The sequence below is a fragment of the Hemicordylus capensis genome, chromosome 5 (genome assembly GCF_027244095.1).
Source record: "Hemicordylus capensis ecotype Gifberg chromosome 5, rHemCap1.1.pri, whole genome shotgun sequence".
Classification (NCBI taxonomy): Eukaryota; Metazoa; Chordata; class Lepidosauria; order Squamata; family Cordylidae; genus Hemicordylus; species Hemicordylus capensis.
In genome coordinates this window covers 80,397,578-80,420,691 of record NC_069661.1, presented here as the reverse complement: position 1 = coordinate 80,420,691, position 23,114 = coordinate 80,397,578, and the positions used below count along the sequence as shown (strand labels likewise).

Below are 23,114 nucleotides of genomic sequence, written 5' to 3'. Positions count from 1 at the left end.
AATGTGTGAATGGGCCTTCAGTCATTCACACATCCCTATAGCTTGCCAGTCATTTTAATAATTAATACTGGGCATTTACAGAAAGGGGCCAATGTGTCTCAAACATCTCAAAATCATGTAGCAGCACTTAATTTATAGGATAATAAAGGGGGGGGGGGACTTGGTAGATAGTCTGCTGCTTTCACCCAGATGCACCACTTGAACACATAAGCAAAGGAAACATGGTCTTGGGAATATGGTTCTCACTCTCACACACAGAGTCTCCTGCCACTCAAGCAGGCAGTGAACCAACCAGTCCAAATGTCAGGGCTCAGAGGTGTGATGTCCCCAAGAACCTGGTGAGGTTCCAGAGCAGGCAAGCAAGTGGGGAGAATGGGGTGTTGAAGGCATGTAATGCCTTTTTTAAAAAAAGGAAACAAGGAAGTCAAGCTCAGGAGAGTTTTTGTATATGGTCATCAGTGATAGAGTTGATTCCCCTAATTCTTTCTGAGCTGGCTGGCTGTAGTTTTCCCCATTGTTAGGAGACGGTGTTGGAGATGGAATTCCAGTGCATTGACCTTTTGCACCAACTATCCTAATGACCACTAGGGGCACTGGGAGTAGAGATAGTGAGCAAGGGTTTCCCTATCAGGGGCGTAGCAAGGTTGGAGTGGGCCTGGAGATGAGATTTTAAAATGGGACCCTCACTGCTGATTAACAAAGGAGACTTTCAACCATGCAGTGCGATGGTTAAATACATAGTTAAAAACTATGTATGTTTTCTCATAAATCCTAACAAATTCAGTACAGTTTGCTTCCAGGTTAGTGTGTAGAGAATTGCAGCTTCAGGCAGCAAACCACATTTAGCGGGAAGTACATTTCACTGAAACCTAAAGGACATTGTAATTTTTTGTCATGAAACAAGCCACTTATAGGACTTTTTGATTTTTTTTTTAATTTAAAAAATATTAAAAACCAACAATTTGTCCAAGCCACTTCAATTTAAATATACATATTCCTCCCATAACATTCTGCTTAAAACCAAAGCCCTATGAAAGGCTGGGGCTGAAATGGGGTTGTTTTTTTATGAAGGCAAAGGGCAGATTCTTCCATATCGGGGTAGAACTACCTTTTTAAAAGTAGGTTTAAAAAAAATATTTAAAACCAGCAAATTCCTCAATCTCTGAATTAAATATTCAGAGTCATTTCAATCTGCCCTACATCTCCCCCCCACACACACACCTTATATTAAAGCTCTATGGCAAGCAATCCCTAAATATCTGGGGTGGGGGAATAACCACAAAAAGGAAATCACATCCTACCTCTATTACTAAGCCCGAGGAGTCAAAAGCTGGGCAGTGCTGGCCACCTTGCCTCCCTTCTTCCTTGCTACCTGCCAGCACTCAAGTTCAGGCTTCAGGGAGGCCTGCACGGAGGCCTCTCTGGAAGCCCTGCCCACCCACCAAACAGCTGAGAGGCAGAGACTGAAGGGGCCAAAGCAACTTGCAGGCTGCTTCACTCCCCTGGCCAGAGCAGGAGGGCTAGAAGGAGAGGGGACCAGCTGGCAAGGCAAGGGGGGCTGACTAAGGGGCCTTGGGGGGACCTCCAGGATCTGTGGGCCTAGAGACATTTGTCTCCCCTTGCCCAATGGAACCTATGCCCCTGGTCCCTACTCTATGACCCCTGATCGGACTCTTCAGCACTTCCTGTGCTGTCACAATCCCTTCCTTTCCTCAGAGAGTAGATGGAAACATATATATATATATATATATATATATATATATATATATATATATATATGTATCCTTACCTATTCATGATGTAGTCTTTTAGATTAGGATTAGGTCTTTTCTATCCAAGTGTATGTAACCAATAAATACTTAGTATTTAGTTCTACAAGAATCTCCATGTGTTTTCTCTAAATAGCTGAAACAACTAAACCATCATCTGCTACCTACATTGTAACTGGAGTGTGTGCTCTCTTCCTTAGTGCTCCGCTGTTTACTTACTGGATGTAAAAATAACAACCCCCCAACAGAGGGCTGTGAAGCAGCAAGGCTCAGATCAGTCAGTTCTATTGCAGATTGTCTCAATGATGCAGGAAACAAAAATATCTGAGCTCTGTTGTCAGAGGCCTTGGTTTGAACCTCCCACTATCTTATATTACCGTGGCAATGTTCAGCTACTTACACCCTCATCAGTGCTTATTGTCATCATCCTCTTACACACACACACACACACAAACAGAATGAGAACACCACTAGAGTCAACAAAAAAAGTGTTACAGTAGCTAATCAGGCTTGCAGGATATGCAAAAGAAAAGGAAGGACATCCAAACTAGGCACAGGGTACAAAAACCACCTTAAATACTTAAAATCTGGTAAATACCTGGAAATCCAGGGAAGATGACAGGGGACCTGCTCACATCCAGGATTATGCATGTGTGTATGAGCAAAATCTTTCTTTCTTTCTTTCTTTCCTTTCTTTCTTTCTTTCTTTCTTTCTTTCTTTCTTTCTTTCTTTCTTTCTTTCTTTCTTTCTTTCTTTCTTGGAATCACCACTATTGCCTCCCTGATCTAGTGGGGAGTCCTGAAGTGTTATGTATTAGGCTGTCATCACCCCTGGATTTCCAGGTATTTACCAGATGTTAAGTATGTTCCCTGTCACCTGGATAGCCCACTAGTTTGCCCAGATTCCCAGCTCTCATTTTTAAATGAATAAAATACTAAGCACTAGCCCTTATAGAAGCAGAGTTAAGGAGCAAAACATACAGTCACTATTCTGTTCAACCAGTGGACTTAGAGAAAGGCAAGTGAAGCACAGTAGGCTGATTGGGAGAGGTTCACAATAAGTAATCCCCCTAAGGAATGTTGCTTTAGTTTTTTATCAGCTGGAGATCTCTATAGGGAAGTTTTTTAAAAATTTATATACCGCCTTTCATTAACAACAATCTCAAGGCAGTTTACAAAAGTTAAAAACATACAATAAAAATGACAATAAAAATAATAAGCTAAAAATATAAAATCAATCTAATTTAAAATCTATAAAATACAAACATAAAAACTATATGCCAGTAAAACACATAGAAGCAGCAATAAAAACAATCATGTAAAGGCCTGGATAAAAAGCCAAGATTTAACAGGCTTTCTAAAAACTGTGATGGAGTCCGAGGAGCGAATGGCCACTGGGAGAGCATTCCAAAGTCTGGGGGCAGCAACAGAGAAGGCCCTGTCCCGAGTGCACGACAGACAAGCCTCCCTCATTGTCGGCACCTGGAGCGGAGCAGAGCCCCCTCAGATGACCTTGTCAATCAGGCAGCAACTCTTGGGATGAGGCAGTCCCTCAAGTACCATGGGCCCAAACCGTTAAGGGCTTTAAAGGTCAAAACCAGCACCTTGAATTGGACCCGGAAACAAACTGGCAGCCAGTGCAATTCTTACAGAATGGGTGTGATGTGCTCCCACCGGGCAGCTCCAGGTAAAACCCTAGCTGCCATGTTTTGCACTAGCTACAGTTTCCGGATATTCTTCAAGGGCAGCCCCACATAGAGCACGTTACAGTAATCCAGCCGTGACACGACTAAGGCATGGGTAACTGTGGCCAGATCTGTCTTCTTAAGAAAGGGACGCAGCTGACACACTAGCCGAAGCCGTGCAAAGGCACCCCTGGCCACCGCCTCCACTTGAGCTTCCAAAAGCAGAGCCGGGCCCAGTAGTACCCCCAAGCTGCGTACTTGCTCCTTCAAGGGGAGTGCAACCCCATCCAGAACTGTTAAAATCTCCTCATCCCGACTGGCTCTCCTACTGACCAACAATACCTCTGTCTTGTCCAGATTCAATTTCAGTTTATTAGCCCACATCCAACCCATCACAGCCTCTAGCCCCTGATTCAGGACGCCTCCCAGGTGACAAGGAGAGATAGAGCTGAGTGTCATCCGCATATTGCTCACAACTCAGTCCAAGTCCCCGGATGACCTCTCCCAGCGGTTTCATGTAGATGTTAAACAGCATGGGGGACAAGACCGAACCCTGCGGGACCCCACAGGCCAATGGCCATGGGGCCGAGCAGCAGTCCGCCAACACCACATTCTGGACCCTCCCCCCAAGAAAGGACCGGAACCACTGCAACACAGTATCTCCGATTCCCATACTCAAGAGGCGGCCCAGAAGGATACCATGGTCGATGGTATCGAACACCGCCGAGAGGTCCAGCAGAAGCAACAGGGATGCACTCCCCCGTCTAGTTCCCGGCGTAGGTCATCCACTAGAGCGACCAAGGCAGTATCAGTCCCATACCCGGGGCGGAAGCCAGATTGAAAAGGGTCCAGATAATCCGTATCATCCAAGACCCTCTGCAGCTGGGACGCCACCACACGCTCTATCACCTTGCCCCAAAATGGCAGGTTAGAGACCTGTCTATAATTGTCTGGGTTGGAGGGATCAAGGGAGGGCTTTTTTAATAGAGGTCTTACCACCGCTTCCTTGAGGCACGGTGGCATCCTGCCCTCCCTTAATGAGGCATTAATAATCACCTCCAACCATCTGCCTGTCCCCTCCCTGGCAGCTTTTATTAACCATGTAGGGCAAGGGTCAAGAGCAGGCAATGTCGCCTGCACACTGCCCAGGATCTTGTCCACATCCTCAGGCCGCACCAGCTGAAAAGAATCCAACACAATTGGACCAGATGGGACCAGAGGCACGTCTGCCAGAACTGCCAAAACTCTGGAGTCCAAATCGGCATGGATGCAAGTGACTTTATCTGCAAAGTGACACACAAACTGATCACAGTGGGCTGTGGATGATTCTTCCCCCATTATCTGGGGGGATGTGTGCAGAATGTCTTTGCTACATGGAACAGCTCCGCCATTCTACACTGAGCAGATGCATTGGAGGCGGAGAAAAAACATTTCTTCGCCGCCCCCACCGCCACGGAGTAGTCTCTAAAATGGGCTCTAGCCCATGTTCGGTCGGTTTCGTCATGACTCTTCCTCCAGCGTTGTTCCGTCCGTTGCCCGAGTTGTTTCATCGCCCTAAGCTCTGAGGAAAACCAAGGAGCAGATCGGGCTCCACCAAGCTGGAGAGGGTGTTTAGGAGCAACTGTGTCAACAGCCTGGGCCATCTCTCCATTCCAGAGATCAACCAGGGCCTCGACAGGGTCACCAGTTCTGGACACTGGAAACTGCCCAAGGGCTGTCTGGAATCCAAGCGGATCCCAGTTGAGAGGATAGCTTGATCTTGATGCATATTGTAATATTTAAGGTTTTTGGCTCTTTAATGCAATCCATTGTATACATGCACTATTTCACAAACAAAACAAATCACAACTCAAAGAATGTAGGCACGCAAGTTCTGCCTTTGCCAATCTGAGATCCGGCAAAACCAGATAGTTATAGCAGCATTAGCACAGCATATTATACTCCATGTTGAGAAAAGAAAACCACAAAATCAAACCAACCTACCTACCTTTCTCCTCTCCATATGTATCCTCTTCAAGAGAGACACAAGGGCTCTCTGCCTCCTGGTCCTTTTGAATACATTTTGAAAGTCCCTCCTTTGGTGTTCCCTTCTCCTTCTTCACTCCCACCAGCCATTGGGGGCACAATTGCCCATTACAACACTTGATTTGTATGGTAACAAGCCAACCAAGGAGATTGCAAGCCAATCAGATGTCAGTGCCAAAAAACCAATCACAAGAGAAAAACAGGCCTCCAAAATGGTGCTTAAAATGGGGTTGTTTTGTTCCGAGCTCAAAACAGGCACTTTTATTTAAAGACCCTTTTGTTTCAAGATCAAGACAGTCAAAACAGCCCATTTTGAGTGAAAATTTTTTAACACTGAAATGTTTTGCACATCCCTAGTTTTAATTTTCTATCAGAAAATACTCTCTGTAAATTAAGGCTTCCACTCCAAAGCATAAAGCTGTACAAATTTGTTGGTACCTGCCAAAGCTTAAGTTAGTTAAACAAGACCATAAGATAAGTAGCTCCTTTTACCAGACATATCACTGCTGTAATAAGATCATTGCTCTAGTTAATCTGGACTGTAACTTTATCCTGGATAGGATTAGCCTCATCTGTTTGCTTGTTCACGCAGATTTGTTTCTAGCATTACAAATAGGTTTTTCAGTACTTTATGCCTAAAGGACATTTGCTCTGGTTTGCTAACATTTAATGTCTAAGCTACCTGTGCTCAATGTACAAAAACTTAGTTAACTTGGTGTTCACAACACAGTATTTATGCTTGAGACCTGCTGCTAAATTATAACACATTAAGTCATTTTTAAAAATTTATATTTCACAGTGTTTGCAGCTTGCTGCATCCTCATCTGAAAACTCCCATTGCAAAAATCAGATAGTGCAGACAAGTGACTGAGTATTATATAACAGTTTGAATTTGCAAAAGTGCTACAGAAATAATACGTTAGCCCTGACCACAATCCTGTGAGTTAAGCCACTATTATCCCCTCTTTTACAGATGGAGACCTAATATGATAGGACTAGCCTTTCCAGTAGAACTCTAAACAAAAATCAAAGCCTCTTCCCTTTTAAATCATGTAAACAGACACAGGCTGCGGCTAAGCTGATTCTTTCTTGTTTTATAAATAGAAAATGCCAGTGCAATCCTTTCCTTCCCTCACTCTAGCTTGCTGTCCCTGCTTGTAAATGTTGCTGAATGGGTTTCAGTGTGGTCTACAGCAAGCACAACCTACCAGACCCTTTGTAAGAAAATGTTAAGGGGAGGGAAGGAAGTAGCTAGCGGTTTGTGGGTGTTCTGCAGGGAAGAGCATCTGCATCGAGGACATGCAGGATTCAGCAGGAGACAAAAATATTACGATAATGTCCACAAATACTGCTGTTGAGACAAGCTGCACTAAGCAGAATCTCTCAAAGAGAAGCCTAGAACGCATAGAGGAGAGTCCTGCGAAACGAAAAGCTAACTGGGGTATTCTCACCAGCCAAGGTTAGTAAAGCAATCATTTCAATAGGCCATTGGAGCATTGGAATATGCTTAATTTGACCACTTTTTTTGCAACAAACCAGCTTTAAAAGGATAACTGGTTTCCTAAATTAATAGTGGCAGTGCAAATGCACATTTGTGGCATTATATTATAGTGCCATATAAGGTGTCACTCTTAGTGCATTTTTGTTTGATTTCTGATTTTGTAAATGTTGAAACCACATTATATATAAAGCAAAGCAAAAGCTAGTGTGGCTTAATACCGAGGATTGTTTACAGAGTGGAAGGGGTGGGGCAATCTTATACGTAAACAGACATCTGGAGGTAAACAATGCAGGAGATCTTAGAAGAACTACATGTTATATGTTAACATTGCAGAATTGAGTTAATATAAAAATTTGCCTGTATGTGTGTCGTCAAAAGCAATTCAGTGCATACAAACTATATTGGCTTACATCAGTGAAGGAGCTGTGACGTCTCTTTGTAATTACTATCCCTGCGTTTCTGCCATTTACATATTACTAAAACTTCATAAGTCTGGGTTTCCTTTACTTAGCTGTCTAATAATATCTGAACCAGGTTCAGTTCTGAAACTAATATCAAAATGTGTGAATTCATTTATTGGGAACTTTGTTCCAACTTATAGATAAAATATTAGCGACACTAAGGAAATCTTAATTAATATGGACAGGCAGCCATTTGTAGATCTGTAGAAATCATTACTGTTGTTACACTTGATGTGGTCTTTCTCCTGTTTACAGAAGCCAGGGCTGTACTTGAGAATGCTCTAGATCAGGGCTGCACATCTTTGGCCCTTCATCTATTGTTGTTGGATTAACATTCCCATCATCCCTGACCATGGGCCTCTGTGTCTGGGGATGATGGGAGTTGTAGTCCAGCAACAGCTGGAGGGCTAAAGTTGTGCATCCCTGCTTTAGATCTTTGTGTGAAAGCTGATTTATACTAATAGGTGGTCTTTGAAAACTATAAAGCATTCTTCTAGAGAACTACCTTTAAAAATGTAATTTCTTTTATTTGCAAGCGAAGAGTATAACTATGGACAATTCTTCCTGCCTAGCTAATTTAGCCATGTTTCAGACAGAGGCAATTATTATTTTGAATATTTTTGAGTGTGTGTGTGTAGCACATCAGTCAGCATAGTGCTTTTCAAATTTTTAAATATATTTATATCAGGATAGGCCTGTGGCCAGGACTGTCCTAGAGAGCCCTGGTTTGGTGCAGGGCCTGAGGCAAATCAGCCAGTACAGGACCCCCTATCAGTTAATTGTAATGAGGATTAAAAGAGCCAGGCTGGGGGCCAGTGTTGCCTTTAACAGGGATTCCCAGATGTTGTTGACTACAACTCCCATAATCCCCAAGCAAAAGCTCTTACAGCTGGGGATGCTTAGAATTGTAGTCAACAACTTCTGGGAATCCCTGTTGGAGGGACCACTGCTTAGGGCATTTGCTATGCTTGCCCTGCCATGCCTGTGACCCGAGGAGCTGATAATCTACAATTTGACACAAAGGAGACAACAAAAAGGGGGAGACAGAAGGAGGCAGGTTTAAGCAGGAACAGTGGCCAACGTCCTGCACAGCATAATGTCAGCAGTGCTGACTCACCCACATTGCTGCAGGCTCACAGTGAAGCACTAGCGGTGTTGTGTTTTTGCACAAGAGTGCAAATATTTCAAGTAACACACCTGCACTCCAGAAGTGCTAGTTAAATTGAAATATCTTGCTTGACCATCAGCAATGCGTTTCCGATTTAACTAGCACCTCTGGAGTGTGGGTGAGCTACTTGAAGTATCTGCGCTCCTATGCAGAAGCACAACACTGCTGGAGATTCACTGTGAGCCTGCAGCAGCATGAGTGAATTGGCACCATGTGCATTGTATTGCAGATGGTTATCTCTTTACTACTACTACTACTATTACTACTACTACTACTACAACAATATTTATATACCACTTGTCAACCAAAGTCATCAAAGCGGCTTACATAGAGAAATAAATAATACATCAAGAAGATGGTCCCCTGTCCCCAAAGGGCTCACAATCTAAAAAGAAACATTTAGCATTTTCCTTTTTGCTAACGCATAGTATTTGCATGTTCATAAGACATGGTAAAGCCAAAGTTAAGCACGTTTAAGTACAATTTTAATGTAAGAGTTAAGCACATGCTTAAATTCCTCCAATTTAAGTCAACAGGACTTACAAAGTGCTTAACTTTGGCTTGATTGGGTACATATTGTTTTACTTAAGCTATAACAACAAAATAGATTAATCACAGTAACAGACTGATAGTATTTCCAGTGAAAGAGTAATTTAGGCTCACTTTCACATACGCCTCAACCCAAGCAGCTTTCCATTTTCTTCTGCCCCTTACTCCCCCCCCGCCCCCACTCTAAAGTCTGAGACCAGTCCATGGGCACATCAAAGACCTTCTCCCCAGACACTGAAAGTCAGGTGGGCCCCACAGTGATTGCCCTGTCAGGATCCTGAAAACATCTGTCCCTATGGTCTTTCCCCTGCTGTGACCCAAGCATTAGACTCCACAACAGAGACTACTTCACAAATCACACACCCAAGGCCTCAGTTTAGTTCAGTATAAATGCAGTTGGAGTTTTCTGTCATACACGCTGAGTATCCCTTATCCAGACATATGAAAACCAGAATGCTCCAAAATCTGGACACCACACCGTAACAAAAACAAAAAACAAAACGCCTCAGCTCACTCGCTCGCAGATTCCCAATTTTGCTGCTTCTAAACATGCAGTCTAAACTTACTTATTTCAGAAGGCTGTTAGTGACAAGGGTTTCGTCTGTAACTCTCTCTAGTTGCAGCTCTGTTTTTATTGTGGAGCTTTTTAATGTTTCTGATGTTCTCGTTTTGGCGCTAGAGAGAAAAGGGAAAGCCCCCTCCTCCATCCCTGCTCAGTTTGGTGCCTGTTCTATTGGCTCCTAAAAAAATAAAATACAGTAACCTTTCTTGTTTAGAATTGGATCCCATGCCTAAGATATCTCATCGTGCAAATATTCCAAAATCCGGAAAAATCTGAAATCCGGAACACTTCTGGTCCCAAGCAGTCCGGATAAGGGATACTCAACCTGTACTAATTTTTCTGGGATTTGTCTATTTAACCTAACTGAATTAGTAGAGACCTGGATTTTTTCAGCCATGAAGGCCTCTGGGTGATCTTAGGCAAGCTACTATTTCTTATCTTCTTTCCTACAGCGTATACAAGGGAAAGCATGGAATAATTCCATGTACAGTACCCTAAGCTTTTTGGAGGAAGGAGGGATGCAGATGTGATAAACAATATATATGTGCATATAGCCAACCATGGCAAATTCCTTTGTAGCCAATGTTAATTAGGTATGATCATTAGGAGATTTTGAAGATCAGGAGTAGATACATATCCTGTTGAGCTAACAAGAAAAATAACACATACTAGCTGCGGATCTCTTGCAATAGATGAAACAGACAAATTTGTGCGTATTACCCAGTTGAAGCAGGAAAGGAACATCAAGATTAGGCTTCTTGAGAGGCAGGAGGTGAAAAACCCATTCCGATTCAACTCTGTATATAGTGGAGGTTTTCTTCTGGCATGGTTGACTAGCAAGAATCCTGTAAATCCAATATTGAAGTATAGTATCATTCCTTGCCATGACATCTACCTTTTGCTCAAGCACAAGTGTATAACTGTTCTCATGTTATAACTTTAAACTCGGGGCTGACACTATACAAGAGTTTGTCAGCCTAGTAACATTGCATTTGGCCATATTGAGTTACAAAAGAGAAGCCTATCATTTCCAATGGGCTTACTCTTGTGTAACACAGGTTGCATAAATGCAGTGTTACTAGGGCTGACGTACTCTTGTAGTATGCCAACCACCCCGGGTAACTTATGGAAGCATTTTCATGACTTAAAACCATAATGGGAGGGAACACACAGTAAATCCTCACAATATCATTTTGAATTCCTGCCTTCATTTAACTTTTTTTATGGTTATACCTCATCCATTGAGGTAGGAAAAGTCAAGTGGAGTGGATATGACACAAATGCTTGCTCTCACAACAGTTCTGTGAGGTACAGCTCTTCTTTCCATCATAGTTTGCACCAGATGAGGGGAGCACAGAAGGATTAAATGTATTTGTGAGTGGTGAGCTGTGTTCCACCAGCCTCCTAATGGCGTAGCGGGGAAATAACATGACTAGCAAGCCAGAGGTTGCCGGTTTGAATCCCCACTGGTTTGTTTTCCAGACTATGGGAAACACCTATATCAGGCAACAGCGATATAGGAAGATGCTGAAAGGCATCATCTCATACTGTGCAGGAGATGGCAATGGTAAACCCCTCCTGTATTCTGCCAAAGACAACCACAGGGCTCTCTGGTCGCCAGGAGTCTACACCAACTCAAAGGCACACTTTACCTTAGCTGTGTTCCACAGGGGGAGGGCAACTACTTTTCTGAAGGGAACTCACCACCACCACCACTACCACCACCACCAAGAGTCAGCCTTGCTCCCCACTCTACTAATAGGAAATAGAAGCTGCAAGTCTTGGATCACATTACAGATATATGGTAGATGGGTGGTTTTATTCCAGCCCTCCAGATCAAAATCTACCCCGCTCACTAGATCATATTGTTTCTTTATTATAACATGAGAATGATATTTTAAACTATGCTGTATTGTATGTATTTGTACTCACAAGAAAATACAGGTTATTCCTAAACTCAGCGCTCGATCTCTGTTTACTACAGGGGTATTACAGGTGAAAGTTCATATTATAATGAGTGCAGATCTCCTTCTAAAAATGGCTGAAGTGTATTAAGAACAGGATTCATCTAAAGGGGACAGTTCTCTTACTAAAAATGAGCAGGATTTATAATTACGATTGGCTGGAAATGCCATGGGGAGATGGAGATTTAGGTATTGTATATACATTTTAAGAAATGTCTTGTTCTTGCTGTTTATATTAGCTTTTAAAACCTTATCTCAGCCCTAGTTACAGAATTGTAGGCTGCTGTTCCAGTAAATTAAATGCCAGATGGCTTGGAACACAGAGTCTAAATATAGTCAGAGATACTTTACATCTAAGTCAGGGGGTGGGGGAAAGAATCATAAGGAGAATGGTGAACAGGGAATATTTTCCTAAACTGCCTTTTAAAATTGTTGTATATTCAGTTTAAAAGGGGATGTTTGAGCCAGGATGTTTCAGGACTAAATCTTCACCACAATACATGAGGTGGCTTTGAAAAACTGCAAGGACATTTAAAAAAGTGTACAGAGTACTGAATAAATATTTTGCATAGGGAATATTTGTAATCTACAACTCTGTCTATGATGGAAACATCAAGCATTGACACTCCAGAAAAATAAATAACTTTCTGTCCCAAACTTTTAGATCAACTCCCTAAATAACTGTCCTTATTTTGCCTTTTGTGTATGCTTTTTAAAGAATGTTAATAGTGTGCACGAGAATTCCTCAGATTTCAGCACTTTCCTGGGTCTCTTGAAGTTAAATCCCTTGCAGGAGGGATGCTTCTTGACTCTAATGCATATAAATATAAATGCATGCACATGAACACAAAAGTCCAGTGTACAACTTCAAAGCACTCTCTTCCTGGAAAGTAAATATTGCAGGATGTGTTTTGAGTTGCAGCTATTCTATAAGTACAACTAGGTCTATTGTGATATTAAATATTCTTCAGGGCTTCCCTTTTTAAAAAGGGTACTATAGTCAGTTTACACACACTCCCTATTTAAGAAGCCCATTATAAAGCAGAGTAAATGTATACAACATACAGTGAGTGCAGAATGGTCTCCAGCAACGAATAAAGTGAGGAGTGGGGTAGCCAGGAAGTGATATTTTGTATGATATGCACGTACACAAGCATGTTGCTCCTATTTTCATCTTTGAAATATTGGAGTGTATACACTATTGATGTTGACAGTGGTCAGGGATACCCTGGGGACTTGTTTCAAAACAGAGCTTGGGGTTGTGTCTTGGCATCATTTGAGAAGTAAATGTCATTTGCTTAAATAGCATTAAGTAGCAAAGGCAGCACAGCTAAAGATTTATATAATTTGGGGTGGTGGGAGAGACCTATCTTCAATGCTATATTCTGATTTCTGCAAAGTCTGTAGAATTCATATCAGTTTAAAATGTCTCTTAGATGTTAATAAGGTACTTTATATTCTTGGTACAGTTTCCTGATGCAGCAGCTCTTGGTATTCTCTTAGAACTCAATTTGGCAGCAAAACAAATTGGCACAAGAGGGTGTTGAATTCGCTGCAGTGAGGATAAATTTGGATAGTTGAAACAGCAGCCACTAATCTTGAGATTTTTTGCAACAATTTCTTCCGTTATTTCACACTGTTGGGGTAAATACTGCCTAAGATTGCTAAAGTGCTGTTCACTTTTCTAGCATAAGCCAACAATGGCTATCTGGGAAACTTTAATAAATATGACAAGAATGTCAAACTTCAAATTATTTGATTCATACAAATCCTGTTTAATGCAGTTATGAGTTATGCTGACACTGGTGACCTTTCTGTGATTATCATCATAGCAATACCATGCAGAGCAGGGCTGCACAACTGCAGCCCTCCAACTGTTGTTGGTCTACAACTTCCATCGTCCCCAGCCACAGTGGCCAAATGTCAGGGATGATGAGAGTTGTTGTTCAGCACCTTCAGGAGGACCAAAGTTGTGCAGCCCTGCTGTAAAGGCTAGTCCTATGTTTTGAACATAATATTGGAATTACTCGATTTGTGTGCAATATACAAGAGATCTAGGCTAGAACAAAGCCAGTATTTCCACAAGCAAAGTTGCTGCAATCTTCATCTGGCCACAGCACTGGATTATAGATGTTCTAAGCCTCCTCCTGCTGAACCATTATGCATTTACTCACAAGTAAGTCCTGAGTTCAATGGGACTTGCTCCCAATTAATTGCAGCATTATCATGGATGATGGATGTTACGACCTTGTTGAACTTTGAAAGTTCCTGGCTTTATTATCTCTCTCCCTACATTTACAACAGGATTCACTTACACTGAGGAATGAGATTTGTACTGCATAGGCTTTTGTAGTATTTGTGATATTCAGATTTACTTTTTATTTGTTATATTAATGAGAATATCTATTTTTATAACATAAACCATATGATGATATTGTTCCACAGGTTCTTGGGCTGATCGCTCACCACTGCATGAAGCAGCAAGTCAGGGACGCCTGCTTTCACTAAAAACTTTAATTGCACAGGTAAAAATGCTCATGTTGAATTTCAGACATTGTCCATTTCCCCCCATACCATCATTCTTTGCTGGTATCCAGTTTTTAAATGTGAAAACAGCATGCAGGTATTATTATTGTTGGTCCATCACTACTTCAAACCATTCTGTCTTCTTTGTTTATTAAATTATATATAGTTCTAAGTCTTTCTTGATGTTTGTTGGAAAGCCTGCAATTATTCAGAACAGTAGACTGTAATACAAGCAAATATTTTGACCATGATATATTTCTTAATCCTCACAGACTAGTTTAATACTAATAAAGCATGTGTTTTGAAAAATTAATGTAGAACTATGTCTTTACAGAATTGGGGTCCTCTTGCAGAGTGTTCAGTCAAGCATAAACCCTTTATTCAGTATTGGCTTGCAGAGACCAGCATAGCTCTACGGATTTAACTGCATGTATTGCTGATTTTGGCAATTTGGGATCAGATCCATGTTGCATCCTTAAGGGCATACACGAAGAACTAACTTATCAAAATATACAAACAATCACACAACGATCCACAGCATCACAAAGTTGTTCCATAATATTCAAGGGGGAAAGGTAAAATCATAGGCTGACATCCTCACTTACGAAGCACCAGTGCAGTGGGCAAAGCACCAGTGCTTCTGAAGAGTTCTAGACTCATAACAGTACCCAGGGGCATAGTAGAGTTGGAGTGAGTCCTGAGACAAAAAGTGAAGATGGGCCCCTGCCTCCTTTGGAGGGTGGGAGGGGGAGAGTGAAGAGAAAGCTGTCTCCCTCAATGTCTAGGGACATTTGTTCAACTACAGCTACCCCCTGGATACACCGGGGTGTCTGTGTCTGTGTGAATTTCAGTAACTTCCCTTTATCCCAGAGGCACTCTGTGTCATCTGAAAATATGTCCTTGAGGGCTGTGCAACTCTTGGGGGCATATTTTCAGGTGGCATAGAGTATTTCTTGAGGAAGGGGAGTTCATCGAAATTTCTGCCCATTACATTAGCAGTAGAACCGAGTCAATTGAACTTTTCAGAAGCACTGGTGCTTCATTAGCCATGATGTCAGTCACGATGTTCAGTGCCATTAAGGCAAAACAACATGGCATTTAGTACTTGTAAAAGGGAAAGCTTGCTGTCCCACAGTCTTTTCTTGGCTTTCTCTACACAGCTTTATATTTCCTGATATGATAAATCATCTCACTATTGTCTCTGTCTGCAAAGGGTTGGTATAACAAAATTAAGAGGAAAGTTGTTGCTTTTCTTTCTTTCTTTAAGGAGGGTGGTTATTGAAAACTCTGTTCCTGTTATTCAGCACATGTATCTACAAGTCAGATGTTCAAGAATATTTCAAGTATACGCTTGATCCTATCATGATCAGACTTCAATTAAATGATACCAGGCTTTTTACACATTCCTTTTCATAAGTGTCTGAATGACAGTGAAATTTGCATGTTAAGTATATGTTGCATTAAAAAGTTTTATTTTAGGATGTCCTGTCTCAATGCAATCAGGCAGAAGTAGATCTTTTACTAGGAGACTGGATAGATTTGTCTAAATTATTTGGGTTTTCTTCTCTTTTGTTTAGGGATACAATGTAAATGCTCTAACCATTGATCAAGTGACTCCACTGCATGAGGCATGCTTAGGAGATCATGTATGCTGTGCTAGAATCCTTCTTGAAGCAGGAGCAAATGTAAGCATTTTTCATCCTTTAAAACTTGCACTGTGACTGGAAGACACTAAGAAGCCATTGCAAACATTGACGCACTGGTATAATATGCTACCAGTGATCCTCCTATTAGAAAGCTTGCAGCTATGTTTTGTACTAAATTATGTTTCCCAACAGGGCAATCTATTGACTGCACAGAGAGCTCATTTATCTAGATTCTCTGAATGCTTCAGAGATGCAAAAACTAGATGTAATTTCCATCCTTAGTGTATTCTTTGCCTGCTGCCAGGACATAGGAGTTGTGAGCAACATTAAAAGTTACTATACAAGCAGACCCCATCTAAGTTCCAACTGTGTCTGAGGTAGTATGGTGAAGTATAGCCACCCTTCTGCTCCACGCTTCTTTTTGCTCCTTGTTCACACTTTGTTTATTTTATTTTTATTTATTTATTTTTGCATTTATATACCGCCTTTCGTTAAAAAGATAACCCCAAGGCGGTTTACAAAAGTTAAAAACATACAATAAAAAGACAATAAAAACATCATGTTAAAAATATAAAAACATATAAAAACAGGCATAAAAAACAATACAACAAATACAACAAATTGTTCCTCCCATTCCCTGGTTTTTGTAAAAGCCAGGGAGGGGAAGGAGGTTGTGGTTGTGGTGGCAGAACAGTAGTGCTAGTGCCATCACCAGGTAATGGGATGGTGCTGGTATGAGGCGGTGCAGTGCGGTGGCTGGTGGAGACGGTGCCAGAGGTTGTAGGACATTTTGTACCGCTTCGGCCACATCAGAATTTGTGTCTGATGTGCCTGCCTCACCACATTTCATTAGTGGTCTGGCCCTGAATACACATTACTATCTTCTCCGCTGCCACCAATATTTGCACTTTTATCACTGGAAAGGTTTATATCCTTCAGATTTTGCCTGCTGCCTCACTTTGTTCTTTACAGTGGATACATGTGTTTCTTCATGAGACTGTTCTGGTTAGTTCCTGCTGTAAGTCATGTTGGTCAAGGGTCAGGAAATCAACTTTCCCCCTGGAATATCAAGGAGGAAAAAAGGAGAGGAAAGATAATGATTTTTCCACAGACGGGATATAAAATACATAAATGAGTATTTTATTACTGATCACAAATATATCCAATGTTTTAGATGAATGCTACAACAATTGACGGAGTGACACCCTTGTTCAATGCATGTTCAAGAGGAAGTACATCTTGTGTTGAGCTTCTTTTGGAGTACGGTGCCAAAGCTCAGTGGGAGACATGTCTCCCTTCTCCAACTCATGAAGCAGTCAGCAGAGGTAAAAGATTAAAATAACTGAAATAGATCACGAAATGCATCCAACATTGTATATCTAATTGCATTCTCTTTTGGCTAGGTCATAGTGATTGTCTAGAGCTGCTGATCTCTTGTGGCATAGATGTTGATCAAGACATTCCACACTTGGGAACACCTTTATATGTAGCTTGCATTTCACAACAGAAACAATGTGTCCGTAAGCTTCTACATGCAGGTACGTGCTTACTGAATCTTTAAAATTCTTAATATATTATTGTATCCAAAAAAAGATGGAATCCAGTTGGCAGTCCTCAGAAGTCAAACTGACTGTTCATAAGGTGAACAGGGCAATATCACGATCTACATGTAGTGATCAGCCTCCCTGTCCCTCTAAAGAGTCAACAGGGAGTGAACCCTTCTCTCGACTGACAGGCTGGTGAACTCCAGGGCAGTCATTCAGTACACCAGTTTTCCCTGGGATTCCACCCCGAGCCCAGGGAGGTTCAAGCTCTGTTGATAAGAGGGGTGGTGGCGGCAGCATTTTAATTCTACCAGAAATATAGATTAGTTTAGGAGAAGCCTAGCCAGGCAGCTCATTGGGGATGATTCAGCATTCCCCGCCCCCGTCACGTGAGCTGCTCTGAGACAAAGGCTTTAATCTATATAATACAGCTGAAAGTAATTGATAGTATTTTAAAAAATAAAATTTATTATTCTTGTAGCTCACCCTGCAAGTTTGTCAAGATCCTTCTTAACTGGTCCTAAAAATGTATACATTACTCCAAATGAGGTCTTAGCACTGTTTCGAGTATGCTTTAGTAATGCTGCTTCTTCAGTCTTGGGGGGAAATCCTAACACAGATAAAATGGCATTTGAATTTCATAGGAAATTGGGCCTTAACTGTTCCTGCCAATTTTGTGTCATCTGTGCATTTGATATGAAAGGATGACGCAGATTCCAATGGAACAACATATTTATGCACAATACACTAATGAAATCATCAGCCTGTACAAGTACCTTCATGTCTTGGTAAAGGACATACAGTATGTGTGTGAGGGCTACTTGTATTATGTTATGGTCAAAGACCAAAATAAAGTATCTGTATGTGGCTTACCCAGCTTAGCCATGGGCTGCCTGATCTATGGCTGAGTAGCCACATCTTATCCTAGCACCCAAAGACATTCCCAAGCCTGTACCTATGTGGTATTTTTAAAGCTGCAGGCTTAAGGTACCTCTCAATGCATTTAGAACTTATAGAACTACTGAACATTAGTTGTAATATCAATTCAGGAGGACCTCATTAATCGCGGGCCCAATATTCATGGTTTCACGTATCTGTAGCTGGATAATTAGTACCCAACCTTGGTATATGGGGGGGGGGAAGGGTTAAACTCACATATCCGCAGGTCAGGGGTGGCTGGAAATTACCATTTTGTGTTTCCCATAGTCCTAATGCTCCATTATCTGTTAATTCGCTATCTGCACCCCCTCCCACATGGAAGCCCTGCAAATAATGGGGTTCTCCTATTTCTACATTAATAAACTAATTTTTGAGGACGAGATTTTAGGAACTAGGATTTGTTTGTGACCATTTAGTTAATCTATATTCTCCTTTACTGTTACAATCTATAGGTGCAAGTGTACAAAAAGGAAAGTTTTTGGAAACTCCATTACATGCAGCTGCAAGGCAATCAAGTGCAGAAATAATAAACATGCTTCTTGAGTTTGGGGCAGACATAAATGCCAAAAATACAGAGTTTGAACGGCCTGTAGATGTAGCTCCTCAACGCAGCTTGGTGGAAACAGTATTGCTTCTACATGAAGGTAAAGCAGAAATGTACATATATTTATTGTAGTAACCATGCTTTGCGAAAAAGTGTTTTTGCTTGTGATTGGGATTTTTAAGGAGGCACTACTTACAGTTTGACCCCAAAATCTATTTTTTAAAAATCATAATTGTAATGTATTAAAAACAACTTTCACAATGGTAGGGAATCCTCAGTTCTGGAAAAAAGCTTCTCCTAGATTTGAATTCCCTCAAGTTGAACCTAGACTCTATTCCCAGTATGTTGAAAAATAAGTATTTATAATTTTTGAAGAGCTGTGTAAGCCGGTTAAAAAAGACTGGACTTTGATATGTCCCCCCAGGACCATCCTTATTATTATTATCTTAGTATTATTTGTTTGATTTCTATACCACCCTTCCAAAATGGCTCAGGGCGGTTTACACAGAGAAATAACAAACAAATAAGATGGAACCCTGTCCCCAAAGGGCTCACAGTCTAAAAAGAAACATAAGATAGACACCAGCAACAGTCACTGGAAGTACTGTGTTGGGAGTGGATAGGGCCAGTTACTCTCCCCCTCCTAAATAAAGAGAATCACCACGTTAAAAGGTGCCACTTTGCCCAGTTAGCAGGGGTCTTTAAGCAGGATGGATAAAATTCAGATAGATAGATAGATAGAATATTACCTTTCTCATTTAAAAATCAACATATTTAAAATTAAATCTCATCACAAACATGGTACACCTACACTTAAAATATTTTTTTAAAGAATGTTGGCTTTCTCATACATTGAGTTACCTACCTACCAAACAGCGGGGACATTCATTTCAGTTTCATGAATCTCATTAAAATGGCTGCAGCACTGTCTAGTAACTACAAGCTTGTTTCTAGAGATTTTTGAGCTTTCAGTATCTGTTTTTAAGCAGACTAAAATTATCTGTGCAAAGATGTAGTCTGAGTTGTTGTTTGTGGTGGGGTCCAAGGCAGATCCATCACTTAAAAAAAAAAAGGTATTATATACTATTTCCTAAATTAGTAAAAATCAAATTATCTAAGAATTACTCTCCTAGATATTGTAAACACTTTATTGACATTTACTGGTCAAATTTGTTTTACTGGTCACATCTGCACCATAGTATCAGTGGGAAAAGAACTAAAATCACCTCGATTTAAGTCAGTTTTTTTCTTGGTGATTTAAATCACCTTTATTTAAATCCACCCCGCCTTAAAAGAATTACACCTGCTATGTTTTGCCTTCCTAGGTTACCTACAAGCTGTATCTAAATTCTAACCAATGTCCTCATCCATAAAATAAGAAAAAATCAGGGCACATATGAAATGTACTATGGAAGGCACTTGCTAAAGAATACATACCCTTTATTACCTCAGCTGCTAACTTATTTTGTCATATGCTATAAAAGACAGATGTAGAAGCAGTAGCTTTAATCATTCTCATTATGATAGACTCCATGGCCGCACTAGACTAGACTAATAGCAACCTAAAAATATTACATGTTTTAGCATTTAAATGAGTCTTGCTGAACTATCATAGATTTTTATCTCATGGTATTATTTAATTACAACTAAATTACCCAATACTTCTTAGGGAAACCTGTACTACAAGCACATGTGTTCATTAAAATGGAGGACACAGCAGAAATATGCAAGAATTCTGTTAAAAATAGTTTTGCTCTTTGTTTTACTTTGCATTATTATAGGTTTCTTTGAGTATACAGGAGAAGCCCGTTATCCATGGACCTGAAATTCGTGGTTTCACATATTCACTGTCGGGTAACTGGCACCCAACCTCAGTATATGCTGGAAAAAAACAGCAAAAAAGCCTAATTTGCACATATCTGCAGGTTGGAGTGGGTGGAAATAACCTCTGAGGTAATTTCCACCTACCATTTTGTATAAGGGAGCCATTTTCTGGTTTGTTTTTGTTAACACGAAAAAGAAAAAAACCACAGGGGGAGAAATGAAAATTGCAGCATTTGGGGGATATTGCTGAATACCTGGGGACAGACAGCATGGTAGGGCACTCACCTCCATTTCCTCCCCCCACCACTTTCAGGCTGTTTTCGCCATCCCTTCTGCACTGTTTGTACCAGCCCTTTCACACCGTTTTCGCTAGCCCTTATGCACTGTTGGCACCAGCCCCTAGGGATGTGTATGAACTGGTTCAGTGGTACTTTTCCGGACTGCCAAACCGGTTTGGAGGTCCAGTGGGAGAGAGGTTACCTTTAAGGAGCAGGGAGGCTGCTCTTACACACACACACACTGGCGCTTTGGGCACAGCGCTGGCAGGGGAAACCCTCCCTGCTCCTTAAAGATAACCCCTGCCGCCGCCAAACTGGCAGTCTTCCAGGTCGTGCACATCCCTGCCAGCCCCTTTGCATCATTTTTGCCCTTTTGCCCCACTGCCACAGGAACCTAACCTCTGCCCCCATTATCCACACTTTCACTATCGTGCCCCCCCCCGAACAGAACCCCCATGGATAACAGGGTTCTTCTGTACTATGAAAATATACGAACTGTGTAATAATTATATCGTGAGCCTTTAGAATGCAGAATTGCCATTTAATGTCATTTTTCATCCACTTGCAGCTACTCCATGTTCTCTTTGCCAACTGTGCAGACTACATATCCGAAATTACATAGGAAAAGCCAGGTTGCATCTTGTACCCCAACTCCAGTTGCCAACTATATTGAAAGACTTCTTACAGTACAGATAAAGTAGTAACTAGCCTGACAAACATGTATTTTATTATATTGTTGTAATTAAAAACGTACTAAAACTTAGAATTAGCCAAAGGGAATGTGTGAGTGTGTGAATGAGCAAGATCCTGAAGAGAAAAGGCTAAAGCGAGGCATAGAGAGTCCAGTTCATTCATGAGCGGCAGTCTGCCTTCACACAGAAGAACAGGCTGAAGATACACACATCAGAGGAAAAGTAGTTTATTACAACCTGCTAAGAGGCAGGCTGCTGGTAAACAGGATAGTTTAGGGACAAACGATATGACCCTGAGAGATAACCCTCTGAGGAAAGGCATTGTTTTCTAAACTATAAGACAGTTGGACCATTTTGTGCCAGATAAATAACCCGAAGTGACAACAAAGAAAATGTGAAGGGTGGTGGATGCCTTGAGAAGCTGGAAAGTATAAACAGAGCAGCTCAGCGCATGGATCATTTGAGAGACGACCAACGTACCCCAGAGGTAGTGATGCATGCACCAGTTTCCTTGCCTCTGTCTACAGCTGCTGCTGAGACTGGCCATCTCAACTTGTAAGCTTGCTGTGAGTATGAATAGGGACATTAGGAACTTACCGTCATACGTAATTTAAAATAAACTTTGATAGAACCATATGGCATCGGTCTTGTGAATTGATCTGTGGAGATGCAGCCTGGTCACCTGGTTCCCCATACACAGAGCATCGATCCTTTTGAGCCACCTAGGAGCTCAGCTAGGACAACCAATTTAAGACAGAAATTGATGTTTCAGTGAAAAACTTTGGATGAGGAAGGGAAGGCATACACTGATTTTTACATACTAATATAAATCCTTGGCAACTGATATCATGATGCAACAATATTTGGGAGTTCAGCAGCAACCCAATGACAATGTGCTAATGTAATTAAAAAAACAGAATTTGCTCATACTCTGGAAATGTACTATATGCATGATAGACCACTACTCTGTTGAAGTACATATTGCCTGTGTTAAAAGGGTTTCTAGAGGATTATGCAGGGAATGCAGTTGTAATTAAGTTGTTGCAGAGATTCCAAAATCTTCTCCCAGACATTCTGACAGTTACAGGGGAAATGGTGTTTTCCTAACACTACAAGAGCTATTTACTGTTATGGGGGGGGGGGGATCAGAATTTCCCACAAATGCTTCTAATTATTTCCCCATCCACTCTCACCCATTAAGTGAGCATATCTGGGGAAGAATCAGACGTCACCCTCCACCCCATTTGCAGATAAGAACTCCTTTGGACTGTGCCCGTTTAAATGATGTTGCTTTATCATGATCAGCTTCCTCTCGGTTCTTTGTTGGAGACTACAAATGAATAAATGAGGAAACTGCAGTTGCCAGGAGCAACAGCTTTCAAATGTACACAAGTCTGTTACTGGCTAACGCTATGGCCTCCTTTGGACGTCATGGCA

At 41.3% G+C, this 23,114-nt stretch overlaps 1 protein-coding gene across 3 annotated transcripts in view; it reads left to right on the top strand.

The window, feature by feature from the left end:
• Positions 1–22,313, top strand: part of ASB5 (ankyrin repeat and SOCS box containing 5) — a 32,939-nt gene extending 10,626 nt beyond the window's left edge. Inside the window, exons 1-7 of one of the 3 annotated variants that reach the window (XM_053251756.1) lie at positions 6,635–6,938; positions 14,130–14,209; positions 15,788–15,895; positions 17,031–17,181; positions 17,260–17,394; positions 18,792–18,983; positions 21,554–22,313. In XM_053251756.1, coding sequence (XP_053107731.1) covers positions 6,779–6,938; positions 14,130–14,209; positions 15,788–15,895; positions 17,031–17,181; positions 17,260–17,394; positions 18,792–18,983; positions 21,554–21,681 — 954 coding nt within the window. In that variant the 5' untranslated portion in view covers positions 6,635–6,778 and the 3' untranslated portion in view covers positions 21,682–22,313. Of the gene's footprint in view, positions 1–6,634; positions 6,939–11,730; positions 11,874–14,129; positions 14,210–15,787; positions 15,896–17,030; positions 17,182–17,259; positions 17,395–18,791; positions 18,984–21,553 lie in introns of those variants that run through there. The other 2 variants (XM_053251757.1, XM_053251755.1) reach the window with 2 other exon arrangements.
• Positions 22,314–23,114: the final 801 nt, after the last annotated feature.